Source organism: Vombatus ursinus, unplaced genomic scaffold (genome assembly GCF_900497805.2).
Source record: "Vombatus ursinus unplaced genomic scaffold, bare-nosed wombat genome assembly UNPS02014158.1, whole genome shotgun sequence".
Lineage (NCBI taxonomy): Eukaryota > Metazoa > Chordata > Mammalia > Diprotodontia > Vombatidae > Vombatus > Vombatus ursinus.
The window spans coordinates 305,649-329,797 of record NW_020953936.1 but is presented as its reverse complement, the minus strand read 5'-3'; the positions used below and the strand labels follow the sequence as shown (position 1 = coordinate 329,797).

Below are 24,149 nucleotides of genomic sequence, written 5' to 3'. Positions count from 1 at the left end.
TCTTTTGTTTCTTGGGTTGCCAATGCCAAGGAATCGATCACCAAGTGGTCAGACCACGGGTTGTGAGACTCTTTAATGCTTAGCTAGGTTGGTCCTTAAAAGTGGAAATAGTCTATTACCAGGAACCAAACAGTTCAAATGTGGTATATTAGGCTTATATCCCATTGCTGGGAGTGCCCAAGAAGAATGTGGATGATAGAGAAAAGGCATGTGCTCCAGTAGAGAGGTTGGCATCCTAGATGCCTGGATGGCATCCCAGAAAAGTCCTTTCTAGGATGCCCTTTTCTATATTCCAAGATTCTATGTTCTCTGACTTGATAGTTCATATTTTACAATTCTATCTATATTCTGTAACTCTATGTACCATATGCTACGAGTACTGTAAATATAGGGGGTACAGGGAGGATGTCACCTCTCTCTCTCTCTCTCTCTCTCTCTCTCTGACGATGATGATAAAGGCTGAGGTCCCTGTCCCACGGTTGGCTCCTCAGAACCCAAACAGGACCATCTACTTCCTATTCCTCCCCTCTGCCCTGAACACCCCACCCCCACTCCCAGTTTTCTACTATATGCCATTTACATGTATAATACCCTCTGGTCCCTATAACTCTCCAAAACTGAGTCCAGAGCCTAGGGACTCGAAATTCCTGTTAATTTACCACCCACACCTCCATTCCCAACAAGGTGTGAGGTGAGGGAAGACAGGAGGAAGGGGCCACGGAGGAACGGAGTAGGGTGTTATATGTCTTGGCTAGTGTTATTTGCCCATACTCTTAGCTATTTCATCTCCCTCCCCTCCCAGGACATTCCTGGGTTCCCGAAAAGAGTGGAAGTGGGGGAGACAGATGACTCGGACATCCTGGCGCAGAAGCAGAGAGAAACAAAAACAGAAAGTCAGGAACAGAAAGAGAAGTAGAATTATGAAGTCTCCACCCCAGTTCCGCCCAGGGAACTGGGTGGTGAGATACGAAACAGGCGGGTTAGATCGCTGAGTCTGGGGGAGCCATGTCTTGCGGCCGGGAACTCATCCTGAAGGCTCTGGACAACCTGACCGAAAATGAGTTCCAGAGGTTCAAAAGCAGGTTGCTGACGGTGCCCTTGCGGGACGACTTCAAACGCATTCCCCGGGGAAGCTTGCCCGACCTGGACCGCGTGAGTCTCACTGACAAGATCGTCGGTAGCTACCTAGATGACTACGGGATAGAGCTGACTGTGCAGGTGCTCCAGGACATCCACATGAGGGAGGAGGCTGTGAGACTCCAGGGAGCAGTAGGGTCTGGTGAGGCTTTCTTCTCTCAATTCCCACCCCTCAGTCAGGAGTCCACCCTCAACCGGCCCCGTTCCAACCTCTTCCATTCCACTTTCTAAATTCTGTACCAAGTTTCCAGGCTCAAGTTCCCAACCTTGAGCTCCACTACAGATCTGGCTCCTTTTCTGGCACACCGGCCCCTGCCCGCCATCCCAAACTATCCCCATCCTCTTCCTTCTTCCCCGCCATAGCTTCCTCACCCAGTGTTTGGCTTCCAGATACCTCAATGTTGTCCCACCCTCTCTTCCTCTCAGCATTACTTTCATTTTCTTCTACTGACTCGACCCAGTTTTCGCGCCTGGGAGTAAGGGAACACAGAGACAAGATGCCGCAGAAACATTTAAACACACATGCCCTGACATATGTTGTCATACATACACATAATAGACACACAAGTTGACACAGATACCGACACCCACAAATGTTCACATATACAGATATTCACAAAGAGGCACAGAGCAAAAGAACCAAGTTCTCTCCTTCCCTTCTCTCATTGTCCTTCTCCTGGGACCTCTGAGTCCTGAAAGTTGGAGCTATTTGGAGAATGAGGTGAGGGTGAAGAAAGAAGAGATGTCCCATACCAGAGGGGCTCCCCAGGAAGAAGAAACTCAGAACTGGGAGAGATTGGGATGATCACCTTTACATTCTGTCTTTATAGCCTCAAGACCTCACCTAGTTGAAAATGCAGCCCGGCCCACTCAGCATTCAACTACAGCATCCACTCCATCAGGTAAGGACTAATTCATTCTCTCTCCGGGGCACTCTCTGTTGAAGTCTTTTGCTCTTCATAGCCTTGTGGAAAGTAGCGGGGGCAGTTAGGTGGCACAATGGATAGAGAACAGGCCATGGATTCAGGAGGACCTGAGTTCAAATCCGGACTCAGACATTTGACACTTAACTAGCTATGTGACCCTGAGCAAGTTACTTAACCCTGATTGCCTAAAAAAATAAAAAAAGTAGCCAGTAAGCCTGGAAAGGTCAAAGTCCAGGACCTGGAAGCATCCTCCAACATGTGGAATGTAGGTAGTCTTCAATCAGTTTGACATTCAACCAGTCCATCTTTCAGGAAAACTTCCTGAATGTTCAAGAGTGGCAGATGGGAGGAATCAGTAAAGTAAGGAAGCATTCATTAAGCATCTACTATGTGCTAGAAACTGAATTAAATGCTAGAGGCACAAAGACAAAATCAAAATAATGTCTTCCCTCAAGGAATTTACATTCTAATGAGGGAGTGTGTATACACACACGCATATATATGTATATTTGTGTGTATAGATATGTGTGTATGCGTATGCCATAACAGATATCAGACAATTTTAGAGGAGGACGCACTAGCATCTAAGGGGACCAGGAAAAGCTTCATGTAAATGGTGATACTTGAATCTAGTCTTTTTTTTTTTTTTTTAGGCAATTGGGGTTAAGTGGCTTGCCCAGGGTCACACAGCTAGTAAGTGTCAAGTGTTTGGTCTGAGGCTGGATTTGAACTCAGGTCCTCTTGGCTTCAGGGCTGGTGCTCTATCCACTGCACCACCTAGCTGCCCCTTGAATCTAGTCTTGAAGGAATTTAGAGACTCCAAGAGACAGAAGTGAGTAGAGAGAACAATTCTAGGCATAAGGCAGTACAAAGTAATGGAGATGGGGATAGACTATCCTGCGTGTAGGACATCAATTATCATTAGACTGTAGATTGCATATATAAGTATAAGTAGACTGGAAAAATAGGAAGAGGCCAGGTTGTGTCAAGCTTTAACTGTTAGAGGAGTTTGTTTTTGATTCTCAACATAATAGGAAGCCGCTGGAGTTTGTTGAGTTGTAGGTTGGCATAGTCAGATTTGCATTTTACGGAAATCACTTTAGTGTCTATGTAGAGGATAGACTGGAGTAGGGAGAGACTTAAGACCAACTGGGATAACTATTGCAATGGTCCAGGTGAGATATTACTACCCTGAACTAAGATGGTAACCATGTGAATAGAGTTGAGGGGACACACACACACACACACACACACACACACACACAAGATTAGAAAACTCAATGACTAGAAGTTTTGTGTTACTTCAATAAAAATTGAGAAGTTCAGCAGAGGGATGAGTTTAGGGTGAAAAACAATGAGTTCTGTTTTGGACATGTTGAATTTGAGATGCATGTTATCTGCATAAAGATAATAATCAAAACTATGGTAGCTGATAAGATCACCAAGTGAGAGGAGTTGAGTGAGAAAAGAGAAGGGGAACCATGTTGGAGCCTTGAGAAACACTCACAGTTAGAGGACGAAACATGAATGATGATCCAACAAAGAAGAACAAGAAGGAACAGATAGGGGGAGATCCAAAGAAAGCAGTATCATGAAAACCCAGAGATGCGATAATATCCAGGAGGATCATAGGATCATTGATTTAGAGCTGAAAGGGCCCTCAGAGGCCGTCTAATCCAACCTCCTCATTTTGTAGATGAGAAAAGCAAGACCTAAGGAGGTTAAGTAATTTGCCGAAGATCAAGCAAGATTTGAACCCAGATCTTCAGATTCTAGATCCAAGGTATTCTCCACTGTGTCATCTTGGTCAACTATGTCAAATGCTGCAAAGTGGACTAAAAGGATGAGAAAAGACTATCAGATTTGGCAATTAAGGAGCGTTGGTGATGTTTGAGAGAGAAGTTTGAGATGATGGATGAGGTCACTAGTCAGATTACGGAAGGTTAGGAAGAGTGAGAAGAGAAGAGAGAAGAGACAGGATGATAGCTAACAGGGATGGTAAGGATGAAGATTAGAGAGTGGAGACAGTCTTCTCCAGAAAGTGAGCCAAGTCTTGGTAAGTGCCAGAAGATGGAAGGAGCATGAGAGGAAGACATCAAAAAAGAAATAGAAACTGAGCCAAGGGAATATTTCATGTGCATCTTTCTTTAATGTCAACATGTCACAAAACATATGCCAGTGGACTTTGCTTTATAGTGCTTTTATATTGGACATGCTCTCAAACGATTATTGATAAATAATTCCAATTCTATGAATCCAAAGAATCCCAATTCAATGCTCTGGGAGTGGTGGCTTTTTAAAGAAGCCATGAAGGATGTTTAAATTTAGGCTTGCCTATTCTTGGAAACTCTGGGACCAGAGCTTCTGTTAATTCAAAATGTTGGTTCAAGGATTGTAGAACGAATGGAAGTGTCAGATGAAGAAGGGAGGTAGTGAGCAAGTGGGGTTAGTCAGGGAATACTTTTCACAGGAGACCAACTTTTAGTGGAGATATGAGGGAGAGGAAAGAGATGGATTAGCTAAAAGGCATGGGCAAATGGTCCCATTGAAGATTCAGAAGTTATAGTTATCAGTTATTGAGGGTTTTTATGGGGGAGAAAGGAGGAGAAAGCCTTGGGGTAACAAAACATAGTTGTATGGAAGGGCTTTCCCTACCGTAGGGCTAACCAAGGATCAATCTCAGTGGGTGGAGTATCCATCCTTCCTCCTCTATTCCTTCCCTTGTGGGTCTGAGGGGTTGTTCTCCCTCCCAGGAGCTAACCATACTCCCACTTTCTGTTTAACTGTTGTCTCTCCTCCTGTAAGTCATCATCTCATCCATTCTCTGTTTTTCTCTATGTCCAATGCACTCCAGGAATACATTTTGTGGATAAGCACCGGGCAAGCCTCATCAGTAATGTCACCCTGGTGGATCAAGTCCTTGATCGGTTGTGTGGGCATATTCTGAATCCAGAGCACTATGAAGCAATCAGGGCTGAGAACACCCCTCAAAACCAGATGAGGAGGCTCTACAGCTTTATGCGAGCCTGGGATGATACATGTAAAGACCAGCTCTTAGAAGCTCTGAAGGAGACCCACCCTTCCCTGGTGCAAAAACTGGAGAGGAGCTGAGGGTCTCCTAGAATTCCCTTTTACTACAGGATCTAAGAACCCCATTCCGAACCTGGCACTTCAACATCTGGCTCTCAAGGCCCCCACAAATTGCCTTAAAAAAGTAAAATAAAACTATGAGAACGGATTCTCTTCCATGTATCTGTTTTCTCCCTCCTATTCTGATTTCCCAGTGCTCTCCCCGACCCTATTCCCACTCCCCAGTGAGATCGAGGCTGCTCCCTTGACTTCCTCACAAGGAAGTCCCTTTCAGTCAAGAAACCCTGCTCCACTCCACTCTAGGGTTGAAAATCCTTACCCTTACTTTCCTTCTCACCAGGCACGTGCCTAACTCTTACATAGGCACCACAACGAAAGTCTGTAAAAGAAAGAGAAGTAATATCCTCCAGTCAGTCTGGAACTGCACAAAAAGACAGTCAAAAGACTGTAGAGACTGGTATAAGGTTTGGGTAAGCCAACTCAGGTAAAAGTGGAGGCAATGGTGTCTAGAATTTAGGCAGGTTGACCAGGGATCTGAAATCAGCCAGGACTCTGAACAAAGGCCTCATAAATCAGGACCATCTCTAGTAATTAGATGCTTGAAGTTGGAACCCAGCCCTGGCCTCTCAGAACAGAAGCAGAAAATAGAAGTTGGCCTTAATAGCACTAGGCAGTGAGACCAAATACTGGAAACCACAGGAGGATACAGGACCAACTCAGTACCTGGACACTAGAGGCCTGAGGCCTGAGTGATCTCTAATACTCCAACTGGGGCTCTTTAGGACCACACCAGGGATGAAGCCAATTCTTAACTGTGTACTATGAAAAGAGAAGCAAAAGAAAAGCAGCTAAGGCCTAAATCCACAAGGGTCTGAGAGGAGACTGAGACAAAGCTTTTGACAAAACATCCCTTTATGTTAAAGGCACTAGAAAGCATAGGAATAAGTGAATCTTTCCTTGATAGGATAAGTAGGATCTATCTAATACCAAGAACTAACATTATCTGTAATGGAGAAACACTAGAAGCCTTTCCAATAAGACAAGGATGTCCATTGTTACCTATTATTTGACATATTTCAAGTTATTTGCTATAATAATAAAACAAAAAATCATAGGAAAATAAGAAACAAAATTATTGCTTTTGTAGATGACATTGTGGTTTACTTAGAGAACCTTGGAACTCAACTAAAATTAACTAAAATGACAATTTCAACAAAGTAGCAAAACATAAAATAAATGCACAAAATCACCAGATATCCTATATATTACCAATAAAACCTAGTAGAATGAGACATAAAAAAATACTTTATTCAGAATAACTGAACATTTATAAAATACCTGAGTCATCTTATACACTCAGGAATTATATGAATCAAACTATAAAGCACTCAACAAAAAATAAAGGCAGACTTAAATAAGTGGACAGGAATTAACTTCTTATGTTCAGGCCATACTGATATAAAAATGATAATATTATGTAAATATTTGTACAAATTCAATATTGCATCAACCCAACTATCAAAGATATAGAACTAGGTGAAACTATAACCAAATTTATCCGGAGGAACCAAAAATCTTAAGAGAAAGGCTAAAAAACAAAAGTGGGAAACAAAGGCCTAGAATAGACCTGCACAACTTGGTAGTAGGTAGGGGCCAAAATTAAAATAGGCTAAACTTCGTGCTGCCGACAGGTTTTTAGTAGCTCGCTTTCCAAGTGAAGATAACTAAAGACAGGCTGATGATGGTTGGTTGCTTTGGGTCACGTGACAAATAGGACAAAAATGAGCAGTGGTGGGTTCCCAACCCCCACCCCAAAAATCCTTTCGTGGGCCTCAAGTGACCCACAGGCCACATGTTGTACAGCTCTGCCTTAGAAGAGCCAGATCTGAAGCTATATAACAAAAGAGTAATCATTAAACAATTTTGTGCTGGTTAAAAATTAGAAAAGTTGATCAATGGTACAGATTAGGAACAAAATATAAAAAAAACCCAATCAAACAGTAGTATAGTGTTTGATAAATCCAAAGATTCTAACTAAAGACTCACTAATTGACAAAAACTGCTGGGAAAACTGGAAAAGAGCCTGGGAAAAATTAAGCTTACATCAGCATCTCATACCTCAGACCACAGTAAGCTCTAAATGAATATGTGACCTAAATATAAATGGCCATACCATAAAAAAATTAGAGGAAAATTCAAGAATTCACTACTATGCTTAGGGAGAGAAGTCTTGGCCAAATGAGATAGAAAAAGGATCACAAAAGATTAAATGAAAAATTTTGATTATATGAAATTGAAGTTTTTGCATAAACTAAAACAATGCAGTAAGAATTAGAGGAGAAACAGTTAACTTGGGGGAAAAATCTTTGCAGAAACTTCTCTGACAAATATCTGACATCCAAAATTTTAGGTAACAAGAATGATTCCTCTGATAAAGAAATGGGCAAAGGATATCAGCAAACAATTCTCAGAAGAAGAAATACAACCTATCAACAGCCACATGAAAAAAATGCTTCAAATCACTAATAATAAGAAAAATGAAAATTTTAAAAACTCTAAAGCTACATGTCACATATATCAGGTTGGCAAAGTTGATACAAAGGGGAAATGACAGCTATTGGAAGGGCTATCAGACAACACCTACATTAACACTCTATTATTGGAAATGTCAATTAGTCCTGCCATTCAGGAAAGCAAATTGGAGTTTTCCAAAATGTCACTAAACTATGAATACCCTTTGGTTCAACAATATCACTATAAGGGGCGTGCCAAAGAGATTAAAGACAAAGAAAAAGGACTCATATGTACAAAAATATTTACAATAGCATTTTTGGTAGCAACTAGGTACCCCTCTATTGAGGAATGGCTGAATAATTATGGCATATGAATATAATGAAATATTATCATCCTTCAAGAAATGACAAAAGAAATGGATTCAGAGAAACCTCTGAATTTCAAGAATGAAATTCTAGAAACAAGAAATCAAACTATGCTAATAAGAAAGAATACTTATATTAGAGAAGGATTTTCTAGAAACTGCCTGGTTTCTAACAATTGCTTCACTCTTTTAGAAACCCCTAACTTGTAGTTTGATTATCATAGACCCAAATATTCATTATTTGAAAAGAAACGATAGGCAGAATTACTATTCTGGTCCTGAATGTGACCCAAAAGAAGAAACTAGTTCCTGAAATAGAAATGATAGAAACAGACAACATGTGAAATCCAGCAGATGACACAGAGACTATGAGCAAATACTTAACCCAAATTTTACAATAAGGTACCATAAACACCCCATAAAAGAAAAAGAAAAAATTAAGACTTCTACTCTGGTAAGAAAGGAGGATCAAAACATTTTATGTGTGTTTTCCAGATCACTGGGGCTCTGTGCCCTTAACCCCCATGATGTGGAAGAGATAACTATACTTTTCAATGAAAGGTCAAATAAAACTTTTTACAAAGTGTCTTCCTGAAAAATAAAGTTTTTTAAACCAATTTTGAACAGAAAATAGGAATGTGTCATCTAATTTTTTTTAAAGTTTTAATGATACACTGTTTTTGTCATAGTCATTTCACTTGAAACATCCCTCAAAAATCTACTATCGAATTGTCTCTTCTAACAACTTTTTGTTGTTGCTGTTCAGTCATTTTGGTTGTGTTTGATTTTTCGTGACCCCATTTACGGTTTTCTTGGCAAAGATATTGAAGTAAGGGCAGCTAGGTGGCGCAGTAGATAGAGCACCATCCCTGAAGTCAGGAGGACCTGAGTTTAAATTTGGCCTCATACCAAACACTTGACACTTACTAGCTGTGTGACCCTGGGCAAGTCACTTAACCCCAATTACCTAAAAAACAAAACAAAGATACTAAAGTAGTTTTACTTTTACCTTTTCCAGCTCATTTTCCAGATGAGGAACTGAGGCAAACAGGGTTAAATGACTTGCCCAGGGTCACACAGATAATAAGTGTTTGAGGCCAGATTTGAATTCAAGAAGATGAGTCTTTCTGACTTCAGACCTGGCACTCTATCCTCTGAGCTACCTAATTTAGCATAACAACTAAATAATAACAACAATCCTTTAAACAAAACCAACATGGGTGTTTTTTACAGTTCCTTATCTCATTAGTTCTCTGAGACCAGAGTGATGATAATTGATGGTGATGACTATTTAATAGATTTTGACTGACTTTTAATGTTGTTTATTTATATTATTGTAGTAATTGTATATATTATTCCCTTTATTCTGCTTTGATTTATATAATTTCATGTTGTCCCACATTTCTCTGAATTCCTCATATTTGTAATTTCTTTCTTTTTTCTTATATTTATCCAGACCTTTGATTTCATTATTTCTTATGGTACAATAATAATATCCTATTACATTCCTATACCATAACTTCTCTAGCTGCTCTGTAATTGACAGGTACTCACTTTGTTTTCAGATATTTGTTACCATGGTGCTGCTATTTATATATAAATATATATATATATATATATATGGGGCATTTTTTCTTGTCTTTGGCCCACTTAATATATATGTCCAAGAGTGGAATCTCAAAAGGTAGAAGCATATTATTGAATTTTTTGGCATAGTTCAAAATTCTTTTCCAGAAATGTTGTATATATTCACTACTCCACAGCTCCATGAACAGTGTGTTAGTATTCCTGCCTTCCCACAATACCTCTAATTTGACTATTTACATATTTTTTCATCTTTGCCACGTTGAGAGCCGTGAAGTGAAACCTCAGAGTTGGTTTACATTTCATTCCTCTTATTGCTGTTCGTTCTTTGTTTTCGAAGAGGACAGATGACATCGTGGGTGACGTATTGACTTGTAGGTGAATTGGATTAAGTGAGGCAGAGTTGCTAGAAGTACTCAGCCTCACTCTCTCTTCCTGAGTCATCCAAGTTCAGTGACAGGACAGAAGTCAGGATGACTGGCAAAGGCCCCGGATGCATTGGATGTAGACCACAAAGAGGTAATTTAGCCAGCGAGGAGTGTGGGAGGGAAGGAGAAGGAATCTTTTCTGTATTTTGAAGAACAACTAGGAAGTGGCATTTGAAAATTCTCAGTTAAATCCAAATTACTGAGGGACAGCATAGTGTAGGGTTCAGCGAGCAGGTCTGTTCTGAAAAACCTACACTGGGCTATGAGAGTTCTGAATTTGTGATCCTTGGGTAGAGATGTGTGAGTGTGTATTTGGTATTTAAATAGCCCTTCTCCTCCTTCTTCTACTTTTCCTCTTCCTTTTCCTCTTCCTCCTTTCCTTCCTTCTTTTCTTCCTCCTTTTCATCTTCCTCTTCCCCTCCTTTCCTTCCCCTAGGGTCATGACACGTTAATGTCAGGACATTGCACAATGTTATATCAAAACCCCAGCAGAGACTTAAATACTAGAAAGACAAGTACAGTGGATTGAGTCACAGCTTCTGAGGGATGAATTTGGGCCATTGTTAGGCAGTGTTTGGCCAGCAAACCTACATTCATTGAAACACTGGCAACTTAAGGTTGGGAAGCTCATAAGGAGAAAACTCAGTTGAAGGAATGTCTAACAACATCAGGGTAATTGATGTATAAATCTTGATTACTTTCTCTTCCTACAAAAAGTGCCGTTCCACAGTAAGGAGATTGACCATTTTCCTTGGTCAAAGGCTCCTGGCATATCTCCTGTGCTCACAGATGCCATTTCTGTGCAGTAAGCAACAAAATTTAAAACTTTTTTGGTCAAACTGACCTGAATGTCTTTATTCTCTTTTAGATGATCAACTGCTTCTTTTTTAGATTCTCCATAAAATATTTGGGGACCTTTGGTTTGAAAAGGTTCTTAGAAGGAGTTTCAGATCAACTCTTTGGTCCAAGGGCTCTATGTATTTACATACTGCCTTAAGCATGGTTTAAAAAAAAAGTTCATCTTTATATAGCACTTTAAGATTTAAATGTCACTTTTCTCAAAACAATGCTGTGAGGTAGGAAATGCAAGTATTATTCTTCTCATTTCTCAAGTTTTTCCCCACTCCAACCCATATTTTACTCAGTGGAGTCAGTACTGGTCTGACCACATCACCCAGCCCCATTCAATAAACCCCAGTGGCTCCCTATTACCTCCAGAATTAAATATGAAATATTCTATTTGGCTTTTAAAGCCCTTCATAACCTGGCCACTTCCTACCTTTCCGGCCTTCTCATACCCTATGATCCAGTGACACTGACCTCCTTGCTATTTCTCACATAACAGCATTCCATCTCCAGACTCTGGGCATTTTCAATGGTTGTTCCTCATGCCTGGAATTCTCTCCTTCATTTCTATCTAGCTGAAGGCAGAAAAGTAGTGCAGTGTATGGAGAGCTGGGCCTGGAGTCGGAAAGACCTGAGTTCAAATATACTCTGTTCAGTAATTCAGTCATATCTGATTCTTTGTGACCTCATTTGGGGTTTTCTCAGCAGTGATACTGCAGTGGTTTGTCATTTCCTTCTCCAGTTCATTTTACAGATGAGGAAACTGAAGCAAACAGGGTTAAGTGACCTGCTCAGGATCACACAGCTAGTAATTGGGGAATGGCTCTTACATATTTGCATAAATTCCCTATATATTGTGGATATCATATCTTTATCAGATATATTTGATGCACACAACCCCCCCCCGCCCATTTGACTTGTGTTCTTTAAATTTGACAGTATGTTACTAACATTGACTGTCATAATTGACTAGCATTTGTTTGCCTCTTCATGCTATCTTTCTTTGTGACTCTATTGTTTGGCCCATACTCAGATCAGAGTTGCAGTCCTGAGTGGCAGTCCCAGGGCAAGGAGGAGTACTAGCATACCAGAGCATACAGCTGCAGTGGAATGGGGACTCTCATCACAGTCCCAGGACAGAAAAGAGTGCTTGTGGTCACTCATAGATCAGAGCACAGGCCAGGAGAGTAGTAAACACAGCTCTCTTAGAAAATTGGGAAGAGAAATGAGAGTGATACAAAATATCATGAAAAAAGAGTCAATGGCTTGGTAAAGGAAGCACAAAAAAAAAATTCTGAATAAAATAACACCTTAAAAAACAGACTAGGCCAAATGGTAAAAAAGGCACAAAAATCCAATGAAGAGAAGAAAGCCTTGAAAAGCAAAATTGGCCAGTTGGAAAAAGGTATAAAAATTCACCACAGAGAACTCCTTAAAAAACAGAATTGGCCAAATGGAAAAGAGGTACAAACATTCACTGAAGAAAAGAACTCTTTAAAAAGTAGAATTGACCAAATGGAAAAGGAGGTAACAAAAGCTCACTGAAGAAAATAATTCTCTTAAAATTAGAATTGAGCAAGTGGAAGCTAATGACTTTATGAGATATTAAGAAACAATAAAACAAACCCAAAAGAATGAAAAAATAGAAGACAAAGTGAAATATGTCATTGGAAAAACAACTGACTCGGAAAACAGATCCAGAAGAGATAATTTAAAAATTACTGGACTTGGGGGCAGTTAGGTGGTGCAGTGGATAGAGCACCGGCCCTGAATTCAGGAGGACCTGAGTTCAAATCAGGCCTCAGACACAAAACACTTACTAGCTGTGTGACCCTGGGCAAGTCACTTAACCCCATTGCCTAGCACCCCCCAAAAAATTATTGGACTATCTGTAACAGTAAGGTGTTACAGGCTGCAGCACTTATCATTTGTTTCACAATCTGTACCCACAAAGACACGTTCACACTTTTCCTAGTTTATAATGATTTAATAATAGCAATAATCATAAACATACATGCATATAAATGTGATTACATATGATTATATAATCTTAGAAGCAAAGACTATTAACAGAAAGAGAGATAAAGAAGAAGAAGTACATCACCAGTTCGAGGAAGCACCCATTCTTGAACATCTGGCTGGGGGAGTCCTGTATCACAGCCGTCAGGGTCTCGGTTGGGAAAGTCAACAGAGTGGGAGTCCCCATCTCTGAAATGAAGACCTCCAAAAGTCCCTTTCCCAAATGGCCCTTTTCAGTTTCTCTTACACTATATAAAAGCCACAATTAAAAAAAGAGCCTGTTCATCATCTTTCAAGAAATTAGCAAGGGAAACTACCCTGACAATCTGAAACCAGAGGGTAAAAAAAGAAACTGAAAGAATCCACTGATTACTTCCTGAAAGAGATCCCAAAATGCAAACTCCCAGGAATATTATAGCCAAATCCCAGAGCTCCCAGGTCAAGGAGAAAATATTGCAAGTAGACAGAAAGAAACAATTGAAATAGTGTGGAGCCACAGTCAGGATAACACAAGATTTAGTAGCTTCTACATTAAAGGGTCAGAGAACTTGTAAATAATATTCTGAAAGGCAGAGGAGCTAGGATTACAACCAAGAATCACTTACTCAGCAAAAGTGAGTATAATCCTTCAGGGGGAAATGGACATTCAATAAAATAGAAGACTTCCAAGTATTCCTGATGAAAAGATAAGAGCTGAATAGAAATTTTAACTTTCAAATACAAGACTCTAGAGAACCATAAAAAGGTAAACAGGAAAGGGAAATCATAAAGGACTTAATAAGGTTAAACTGTTTACATTCCAGAATGGTTATACCAATGAATAGCTTCACTAGTAGTAAATTAGTGTGCATGAACTAAAATTCTGTAGAGAAATCACATTAAGAGGGGATGTGGAAAGTTTTCTGCAATGAAGTTTAAGAACAAGAAATAAAGTTATTATGATAAGAAAGAAGAGTAGTTATTTATAGCCATAGAAAAAAATTGGTAACCATAACTTTATTACACTAATGTGATATATCCAGAAGTAAGTATATTAATGTGGCTACCCAGAGAGTTCATAAAACAATTTATATTTTTATAAGATGTACAAATTTAAATGAGCCAAGGTGGTAAAAGAAGGAAAAATTGAATACTGTAGAAGTTGTGAAAGACATCAAAGTAATTTATGACTGGGAAGTTCTTGAATTGGTTGAACAATCACAGAAATTAATTTGGAATTATATAAGAAAAATACTAAATTTTACTAAAAATTAAATGCTAAATAGTAAATTTAGTAAAAAAAAAAAAAGTAGATACTAAAAAGTGAATGCTTTTTTTTTTACATGTAGATCTTATTCCTGGGATTATACCCCATAAAATAAAGGACAGATAGAAAAGGCTCACAATGTATAAATATATTTGTAGCACCATTTTTAAATAAACAGATAGAAATAAAATATGTGCCTAATGATTATGATGTGGCTGAACAAACCTGGTGTTTGTGTTATAAGGAATGAGTCTAAGTGTGACATAGTAGAAAGATTGTTGAACTTGGAGCTAGGAAAACATGGGTTAGAGACTTGTCTTTGGACACATACTATGTGACTTTAGATCATTTAACCTATAAGGACACCAGGAAACCATCTAATGCAATTGATGATCTCTATTGGTAGAGGGAATTTCTCCAATGGAAGCTCCCTCCACCAATGAAATCACAGGTCTAGTAGGCAAGACATATTTATTGAACACCTACTATGTGCAAGGCACTTTGTGAAGGACTGGGAATACAAAGAAAGGCAAAAATAGCAATATAGCAACAACAACAAAAACAGGCCCTACTCTCAAGGAGTTTACATCCTAATAGGGGAGACAACATGCAAACAAATATGTACAAATAAACTATATACAGGATAAATAGAAAATAATAGAGAAGGAAGGTGTTTACATTAAGGAGACTGAGAAAGGCTTTTTGTAAAGAGATGGGATGTTATCTGGGATTTGAAGGAAGCCAGGAAAACCAGAAGGCAGAGATGAGAAGGGAGAGAGTTCTAGGCATGGGGAACAGCCAATGAAAATGCCTTGAGTTGGGAGATGGAGTAATGTGTTCAAGGGCAGCAAAGAGGCCAGTGTCCCTGGATTGCAGAGTATGTAGAGGTGAGTACGTGTAAGAGAGACTGGGAAGGTAAGGAGGGACCGCTTTATGAAGGGCTTCAAAAGTCAATCAGAGGATTTCATGTTTGATCTTGGAGTCAAAAGGGGACCACTGGAGTTTATTGAGGAAGGGGATGACATGGTCAGATTTATACTTTAGGAAGGTTGCTTAGAAAGCTGAGTGGATGCTAGGTCTATATCCCAAAGACATAAAAAAGAGGGGGGGGAAGGACCTATTTGTACGAAAATATTTTATAGTAGCTCTTTTTGTGGTGGCTAAGAATTGGAAATGGAAGGGATGTCTATAAATTGGGGAATGGCTAAACAATTTGTGGTATATGATTGTAATGGAGCACTATTGTGCTATGAGAAATGACAAGCAGAATGTTTTCAGAAAAACCTGGAAAGACTTATATGAACTGATGCAAAGTGAACAGAACCAGGAGAATGTTATACACAGTAACAGCAATATTGTTTGATGAGGAACTGTGAATGACTTCTTAGCAATACAATGATCCAAGACAATCCCAAAGGACAAATAATGAAGCATACTATCTACCCCCAGAGAAAGAACATGTTGTTTGAATGCAGACTGAAATATTCTATTTTTCACTTTCTTTCTTTCATTCTTTTTCTTTTATTTGAGTCTTCTTGTACAAAATGACTAATAAGGAAGTAGTTTTTTCCAATTTTTTAACATTTTTATTTAAAGTTTTGAGTTCCAAATTCTATCCTTCCCTCCTTCCTTCCCCTTCCCTGGAGACAGTAAGCAATTAGATATAGGTTATACATGTGCAACATTAAATGTTTTACTTATTGCACATGCATAACCTATATCTGATTGATTACCATCTCAGGCTGAAGGGAGGGGAGGGAGAGAGGCAAGCATAGAATATGGAACTTAAAACTTAAAAATTGTTTTAATATGTAATTGGGGAGAATTATAAGTGTGTGTATGTATGTATAAAGAAAGCTGAGTGGAGGATGGATTGGAATGGGTAAAGGCTTGAGGCAGGAAGACCAACCAGCAGGCTATTAAAATGATCCAGACATAAGGTGATGAGATCCTGTACCTGTGGGTGGCAGTGTCACTGGAGATAAATGGATATATACAAGACTACCACAAAGGTAAAAATGAAGAACTTGAAAAGAGATTGGATATGTGGGGTGAGTGAGAGTGAGGAGTTGAGGATGACAACTTTGCAAGCCTGGGTGATGGGGAGGAGGGATTGTGGTGTCTTTGATAGTCATAGGAAAGTTAGGAAGAGGGGAAGCCTTGGTGGGAAAGATAGTAAGTCTGATTTTGGGTATGTTGAGTTTGAGATGTCTACCAGGCTTCCATCTGAGATGTCCAATAGTCAGTCAGTTGAAATTGCAAGACTGGAGATTAGGAGAGAAGTTAGGTCTAGTTCAGTAGATGTCAGAGTCATCAACAGAGAGATGATAATTAAATCCATGGGAGCTAATGAGATAACTAAATAAAATAATATAGTGGGAGAAGGGAAGAGAGCCCAGGAAAGAGTCTTATGGAATACACACAAACATGACCTAGATAAGAATATAGCAAAAGAGCCTGGAAAGGAGCGGCCAGATAGGTAGGAGGAAACCAATATAGAGAGAAGAGAATATTAAGAAGAAAGGATGATTAGCAATATTGAAGGTTGCAGGAATGATGAAATGAGAAATTCAGAGAAGCATGGGAAAACTTATACGAAATGATGCAATGAGCCAAAAGAACAGTGTCTATCACTGCAACAATCTAAATTGAGTCAACACTATATGGCAACAAAAATCAGGTTAAATCGAACGGATAGTTTTGCTCTCAAACTATTACAATTAAAACACTCCTCCTCCCTTACTGTTAACAATTGGGAAATCACAAAAATGAATAGTGATCATCTATCAGCCACAATCTCACTATAGGTGCTTTTGCAAACCTATTTCATGGAATATTCTTCCTAGGGAGGTTTGTTGTGGTGTTTGTTGCAAAAGGTCTGTTATGTGAAAATAAATGTGTCAATTTTAAAGAAAGCCACATAAAGCATTGACTATAAATAAAAAGAAAGAAAAAAGAGTACTCAAAAACAAAGAAGAATGAGCAAACAAAACGGAAGGGACTTGCAGAGGGAGTAGACAAAAAAGCCACTATGTTTATTTGTATTTAGAAACTAATTCTTAAGTATAAGTTTAAATATAAATAGTTTTAAGTATAAATAGACTCAGCAGCTCTGCCTCACTTAAATCCAATTCAAGTTAACATACAAATTAAGGCATCACCCTTGTGATATCGTTGGTTCTCTTTAAGAACACAACAACAACGATATTTATTAATTGTCTACTATATGCAGGTCCCAGATAGGTACCAAAAAAGAGACAGTCTCTGACTCTGAGGAACTCAATTTATACTGGGAGCATAATAATATAAACTCACCAAAGTGTAAGGAGACCATAGACCTCCATATTATGGCAGGAATGCAAGGTGAAGGTTTTAAGTTCTTTTAGTGTTGCTAAGTCTTTGTTGTTGTTGTTTAGTTTGTTAGTCATGTCTGACTCTTTGTGACCCCATTTGGTGTTTTCTTGGCAAAGATTTGGAGTGGCTTGCCATTTCCTTCTCCAGCTCATTTTACAGATAAGGAAACTGAGACAAACAGGGTTAAGTGACATGCCCAGGGTCACACAGCTAGTGAGTGTCTGAGGCCCAAATTGAATTCAGGTCCTCCTGACTCCAGGGCTGGCACTCTATCGTCTGCATCACCTAGTTGTTAACTCTAGGTCCAGTTTACTTTGTGTGATTCTAGAGCTATCTGCTAGGAGCACTATGGAAGTTGAAAGAAAATTACTCATCTCAACCTTAATATCAAGTAGATCTGGGCATGTTTCTGCTGAGGGGAAGTAAGGGTGTTAAAAAGAAACATGTTGACTCCAGAAGTTCTTTGCTTACTGGCTATGGGGCCTCATTTTTTTTTTCAGCCGAAAATAAGGCTTATTGAAGATCCGCCATATTAGCTAGACTCTTAAGGAATCTGAGTGTCTGTGAGCTATTGACTAGATTGTGAAAATCTGAGCAATGGCTAGATTATAAGAATCCCAGCATCTTAATGGAGATGAGATGGACTTTATATACAGAAGACTATGGGAGGGATCTAGGAGTGGTCAAGTAGTCTATGAGGTAATAGAACTCCAGGGGTGGCCAATGGAGAATGGAGCCTAGATAGGATTAAGGATGGGAAGTGGCCGGGGACATAGGGAGGTCTAGGCTAGGTTAAGGTTAACAGATTGGTGTGGGCCTCATTTTCAAGAGTGAAAAATGTGCTGATTAGCTCTAGGCATGTTTCTTCCCTTTGAAGAAGAAACAACTCCAGCAGTCAAAGACATTGAGAGAAGAAGGCAGCCATTCAGTAAGAGAAGAGATCCAATAGCAGAAGTCCGCAGCTACTCATAGAAAAACAGCAAGTGGCAGCTAGGAAGTAGAAGGAACATGAGCTGTCTTGGTGACCATATCAACTCTTAAGAGTTTATAGATTAGGGGCAGCCAGGTGGTGCAGTGGATAGAGCACTGGCCCTGGATTTGGGAGGACCTGAGTTCAAATCCAACTTCAGACACATAACACTTACTAGCTGTGTGACCCTGGGCAAGTCACTTAACCCCATTGCCTAACCCAAAAAATAAATAAAAAATAAAATAAAGAGTTTATAGATTATTCCTTATGGAAGGATAGGATCTGGACATGTGATTTTACTGATTTAGGGAACTCCCAAATGAAGAAACTCCTTCCAATGCAGATAAACATCTTCTCTACAACTTAGAGTCTTAGAGAGCTGCCTAGAGAGGTGAGAGTTTAAGACATCCATGGTCACTCAGCCAGAATGTGACAGAACTTGAACTTAGGTCTTTTTGACTCTGAAAATAGCCTTCTATCCACTAGAGCACACTGCCCTAGATCTCTGTGTAGATAACTCCAAAATTCATATAACTTGCCTTTGTTTCTCTCCTGTGTTCCTGCACCACATCACCATCTGCCTATTGGCATTTCAAACCACATCCAATATGCATTCAAATCATGTCCCTATGTACATCCAATAGGCATCTCAAACTCAATATGTCCAAAACAGAATTCATTATTGTTTCCTTATTGTTTCCTTTCCCCACCATCCCCATTCCTGTGGCTGACACCTCTGCCTTTCCACTTATTCAGGTATTCAACCCAGGAGTCATCCTCAGCTCCTCACTTTCCCTCATTTCACAAATCAACCAGTGTCTGAATTCTCATGATTCTATTTACATAACATCTCTCACATCCATCTCCTTATCCCCACTCATTCAATCATTACCCTAATCCAGGCACTGGAGTATTACAATGGCTTCCTAATTGGTCTCCCTGTCTAATGGCTTTCTCTACTCCAACTCATCTTTCACATAACTGCCAAAATGATATTCTTTTTCCCTTAATCATCTTTGGAAATAGACCAAGTAGTGGTATTGCTGAGTCAAAGGGTATAGGCAGTTTAATAACTCTTTGGGCATAGTTCCAGATTGATCTCCGAAATGATTGAATCATTTTACAATTCCACCAACAATGAATTCAGTGTCCCAATTTTTCCACATCCCCTCCAACATTTGTCACTTTCCCCTTCTATCATTCTAGCCAATCTGATAGATGTAGAATGGTATCTCAAGATTGTTTTAATCTGAATTTCTCCTATCAGTAATGATTTAGAGCATTTTTATATGACTAAAAATTGTTTTGATTTCTTCATTGGAAAACTGCCAGTTCATATCCTTTGACCATTTATCCATTGGGGAATGACTCATATTCATATAAAGTTGACAAAGTTCTTTATATATTTTAGATATGAGACCTTTATCTAATAAACTATTGAAAAACCCATATGTTCTAAAATGTTTATAGCAGCTCTCTTTGTGATGTCAAAGAATTGGAAATTGCAGTAATGCCCATCAATCGGGGAATAGCTAAACAAGTTGTGGTATATGATTGTGATGGAATACTACTGTACTATAAGAAATGATGAGCTCTATTATTTTAGAAAATATGGAAAGACTTGCATGAAATAATAAAGAGCAAAATGAGCAGAACCAAGAGAACATTGTATACAGTAACAGCAATATTGTTTTAAGAATGACTCTGAGAGAATAAGTTATTTTATTTATTATAACTACCTTTGTAATAAATAGTTGAGTGGTGATATTGGGATAAAAATAAATAAATATTTATTACAAATGAACATTATAAATGATAAATTAACTATAAAGGACATATGAAAAAAGAAGCTCTCTGCATCCAGAGAAAGATTGGTTGGCTGGTTGTTGTCCTTCATTCCTGAAGAGGACCAAAATGACATCACTATGTTAGAGTCAAGTTACAGTGTGTCCAACTATGACTGATCAGACCGATACAAGCTTGGAATGCTCTACCACAGATTGGGCACAAATAGTTCGTGTGAACATTTGGGGTAGATTCTCTAAATTTGTGCACCTAGCATTTCGTTTGAGCTACTTCAGTTCCACTTTGCTTATAGAACACAACACCTTCTCTGATGAGGGCACACCATGCTGAGCTGTCCTGTGCTAGTGTCTGCCATGTCACACAATCAATTCCAAAGTTCTTTAAGAAAGACCTTGACACACTGGCCCTGAAGTCAGGAGGACCTGAGTTCAAATCTGGCCTCAGACCAAATACTATATACTTACTAGTTGTGTGACCCTGGGCAAGTCACTTAACCCCAATTGCCTAAATATAAAAAAAAAAAAAAGAGTTTCCACTCCCCTGAAACCATGGATCTGAAACAATAATCTAAAAAAAAAAAACAACACAAGAAAGACATTGACAGTGGTCTTGCATCGTTTCTTCTGACCACCATGTGAGCACTTGCCCTGTGTGAGTTTTCCATAAGATAATTTTTTTTAATCAAGCTTACATTTGGCATTCCGTGGCTGGCCCATCAGAGTTGCACTCTCTGTAGTACAGTCTGAATGCTTGGCAGTTTAGTTCGAGAAAGGACCTCAGTGTCTGGTATCTTATCCTGCCAGGTGATCTTCAGAGTCTTCCTAAGACAAATCAAACGGAAGTGATTCAGTTTCCTGGCGTGGCACTGGTATACTATTCAGGTTTCACAGGCATATAACAATGAGGTCAGCACAATTGCTTTGTAGACCTTCAGTCTGGTAGTCAGTTTAATACTGCTTCTCTCTCACACTTTCCTCTGGATCCTCCCAAACACTGAGCTAGCTCTGGCAATGTGAGAGTCAACCTCATTATCAATGTGTACAATGTATACTGCCAAGGTAAGTGAAGTTATCCATAGCATTCAAAACTTCTCCATTTGATGTAACCAATGGCTCCATGTATGACTGATGTGGTGCTGGTTGATGGAGCACCTATGTTTTAATTGTTAGGCCAAAATTAGCACAAGTAGCAGAGAATCAATCCGTACTTTGTTGCATCTCAGTTTCAGAGGCTGCATTCAGTGCACAATCATCCAAAGAAAGAACTGATGAATAGAAGCATGTATAGAATAATTTTTGTGTGTGTGTGTGTGTGTGTGTGTGTGTGTATGTGTGTGTCTAATGGTAACCCTCTAGGACAAGAGTGGAGGAGGGAAGAAAAAAAGAAATTTACATGATAATTTTGTATATTTGAAAGTACTAACAAATAGTAGATTTGTAGTTCCATGTATAGTCATCTTTTTTTATTGTACTATGTTATGTAAATGCTTGTTTTATTCCATAAATTTAAAATAAAATAAAATAACATTCCTAAAGCATAGGTCTGATTGTGTTACTCTTTTGCTCCATAAACTCCGATGGCTTCTAGGATAAAATGAAAACTCTCTTTATTATTTTGTCTTTCACAACTAGGCTCCAGCCTACCTTTCAGACTTCTTATACATCATTCCCCTTCATGCATTCTATGATCCAATCAAACTGGCTTTCTTGCTATTTATTCTACACACATGACATTCCATTTCCTGTCTTTCTCCTCATTCTCTCTTCATCTATACCTTTTAAGCTCCCTAACTTCCTTCAAAACTCAGGTGCTATCTCCTACATGAGACCTTTTCTGAACCCCTCACCCATTCAAGTGCTAGTGCGGGTCCAAAATTTGACTTATGTTCATTTTCTATATATTTTACATGTGTTTATTTTGCATATGCAAATATGGTTAAATATTGCTTCTTCCTATAGAATGTAAGTACCTTGAGGGCAAGGATAGTTTCAGTTTTGTTTTTATATCTTCAGTGCCTAGCAGAGTGTCTGCTAGGTAATAGGTGCTTAATAAATACTTCTTGATTGATTGGTCCAACCAAGATTATCCACTGTTTCCTTCCATTTGCAGCCCTGTCTTATGATTTTACATTCTTGGCCATTTCCTAAGTCCCCCAAATCCTCTAGAACAGAATTCAGCCCGGGGATGCGAGATTCCTGGAAACTGCTTCCTGACCTCAATGCAGAAGTCAGGAGGGTGAAAACTACTCACACACAGTTGCTCCCTCTTTCCCCCTTCCATCCTATTTTCTCTGTCTTATATCTAGCTTCCAGTGCTTACAATCCACTTTTACACAGGGGCTTCCTACCTGGGATAGGGCCCAGCCCTATCTTCTTCCTAACTCATAGAAACTTCTTGGATTTCTCATCCTTGGCTCCTAGCTTTTAGTTTCAAGTTATTTGACCTCCTCAGGGCCCAGCTTGAATTGTTTTGAGGCAAGGGTACATACTGGGCCACATTTAACCACACACACAGACACCTTCCTACCTACCCCAATAGTTACTCAAATATGTTGACACACATATACCAGCACACTAATACATTTTAACTTATTTGTGCATCAACGCACATGTGATTATGGAAGCATACATGTTTGCATAAACAGATACATGGAAACAATGCCATAGTCATACTCTCAAATCCTTCCTTATCTCAGCTTCCCTATAGAGTTTGAGCTGGAGAAATGGTCAACCATTGGGTGGGTTCCATCCTTATCATCATTAACAAGGCTCTGTTATTCTCTATCAGTGTATTCTATCATTCACAGGCTCTATGTGGAGCCAAGCTAAGGGGAGATTAGGCTTTAGGGAATTCTGGTTAAATGCTGACACACCTAATCTTATGAGTATAGGTGTGCTTATCTATTTGCATATGCTGAACATATTTGTTCACCTGTAAACATCTACCTAAGTATATATACATGTTAACACACACTCATACACATAGACAAGTCTAGAGAAAATGAGATAACATTTGTAAAGTACTTAGCATTCACAGTGCCTGGCATATTGTAGGTACCACATAAATGTTAGCTATTATTATTATCATTATTATCCAACCGTCCCAGTTCATAGCCCTTCCCTCCCTCTCACCATTCCAAGGACCCCTATGTCCTCTCAACTTAGTGAGACCTTGGTTGGACCAAGTTGGGAATATGAAATAGGAGAGAAAGAAAATGCCAGATGCTTCCAAAGAGCATCCTAGTCCTGAAAAGAGAGGTACATATCTGAAGAAACTTGGAACTAAATTATCCTCACAAATTTTTCCCTCCTCTGGATCTCAGTATCCAGAACAGCTGGAAATGAAATTCAGCTAGCAGGCTCTATTAATTAAATAATATATGTATATATGTGCATATAATATGGGTGTATCTGTGGTGCATGCGGGCATACACGTGTGTGGTATGTGTGTGTGTAGGAAGGAATTATGCCTCCCATGTGTTGGAGGAGTACATTTGTATATTTGTGATCAGACCTCTTGAAGTAAATATTCCTTTGTATAAGGTCTTGTGTTAATATATATTTATAAATATGTTATATGTTTATAAATACAGATATTTATAAAGAAATATATAGTCCACACTTACTCAGCACAAAGCACTTTTCCAGGCACTGGAATTACTGGGACAGAAAGGATAATATTTTCTGCTCTCAAAGGCTAAATGTTTTGGAGGGGGAAAGGAGGGAGGATCCAACCTGACACAGATAAATAATTATCGACTAAAGTATATACAAGGCAAAGCAAAGAGATTTCAAGAAACCTGGGAAGACTTGTATGAACTGATGCAGAGTGAAGTGAGAACCAGAAGAACAATTTATACAACAAT

At 39.1% G+C, this 24,149-nt stretch overlaps 1 protein-coding gene across 1 annotated transcript; it reads left to right on the top strand.

Annotated features, from left to right (window-relative positions):
* Positions 1 to 936: 936 nt before the first annotated feature.
* Positions 937 to 5,301, top strand: LOC114040819 (apoptosis-associated speck-like protein containing a CARD). The gene is made up of 3 exons (XM_027859000.1): positions 937 to 1,279; positions 1,968 to 2,039; positions 4,918 to 5,301. The coding sequence occupies exons 1-3, from the start codon at positions 1,006 to 1,008 to the stop codon at positions 5,172 to 5,174; spliced, it is 603 nt and encodes a 200-aa protein (XP_027714801.1). The 5' UTR covers positions 937 to 1,005; the 3' UTR covers positions 5,175 to 5,301.
* The last annotated feature ends 18,848 nt before the right edge of the window (positions 5,302 to 24,149 follow it).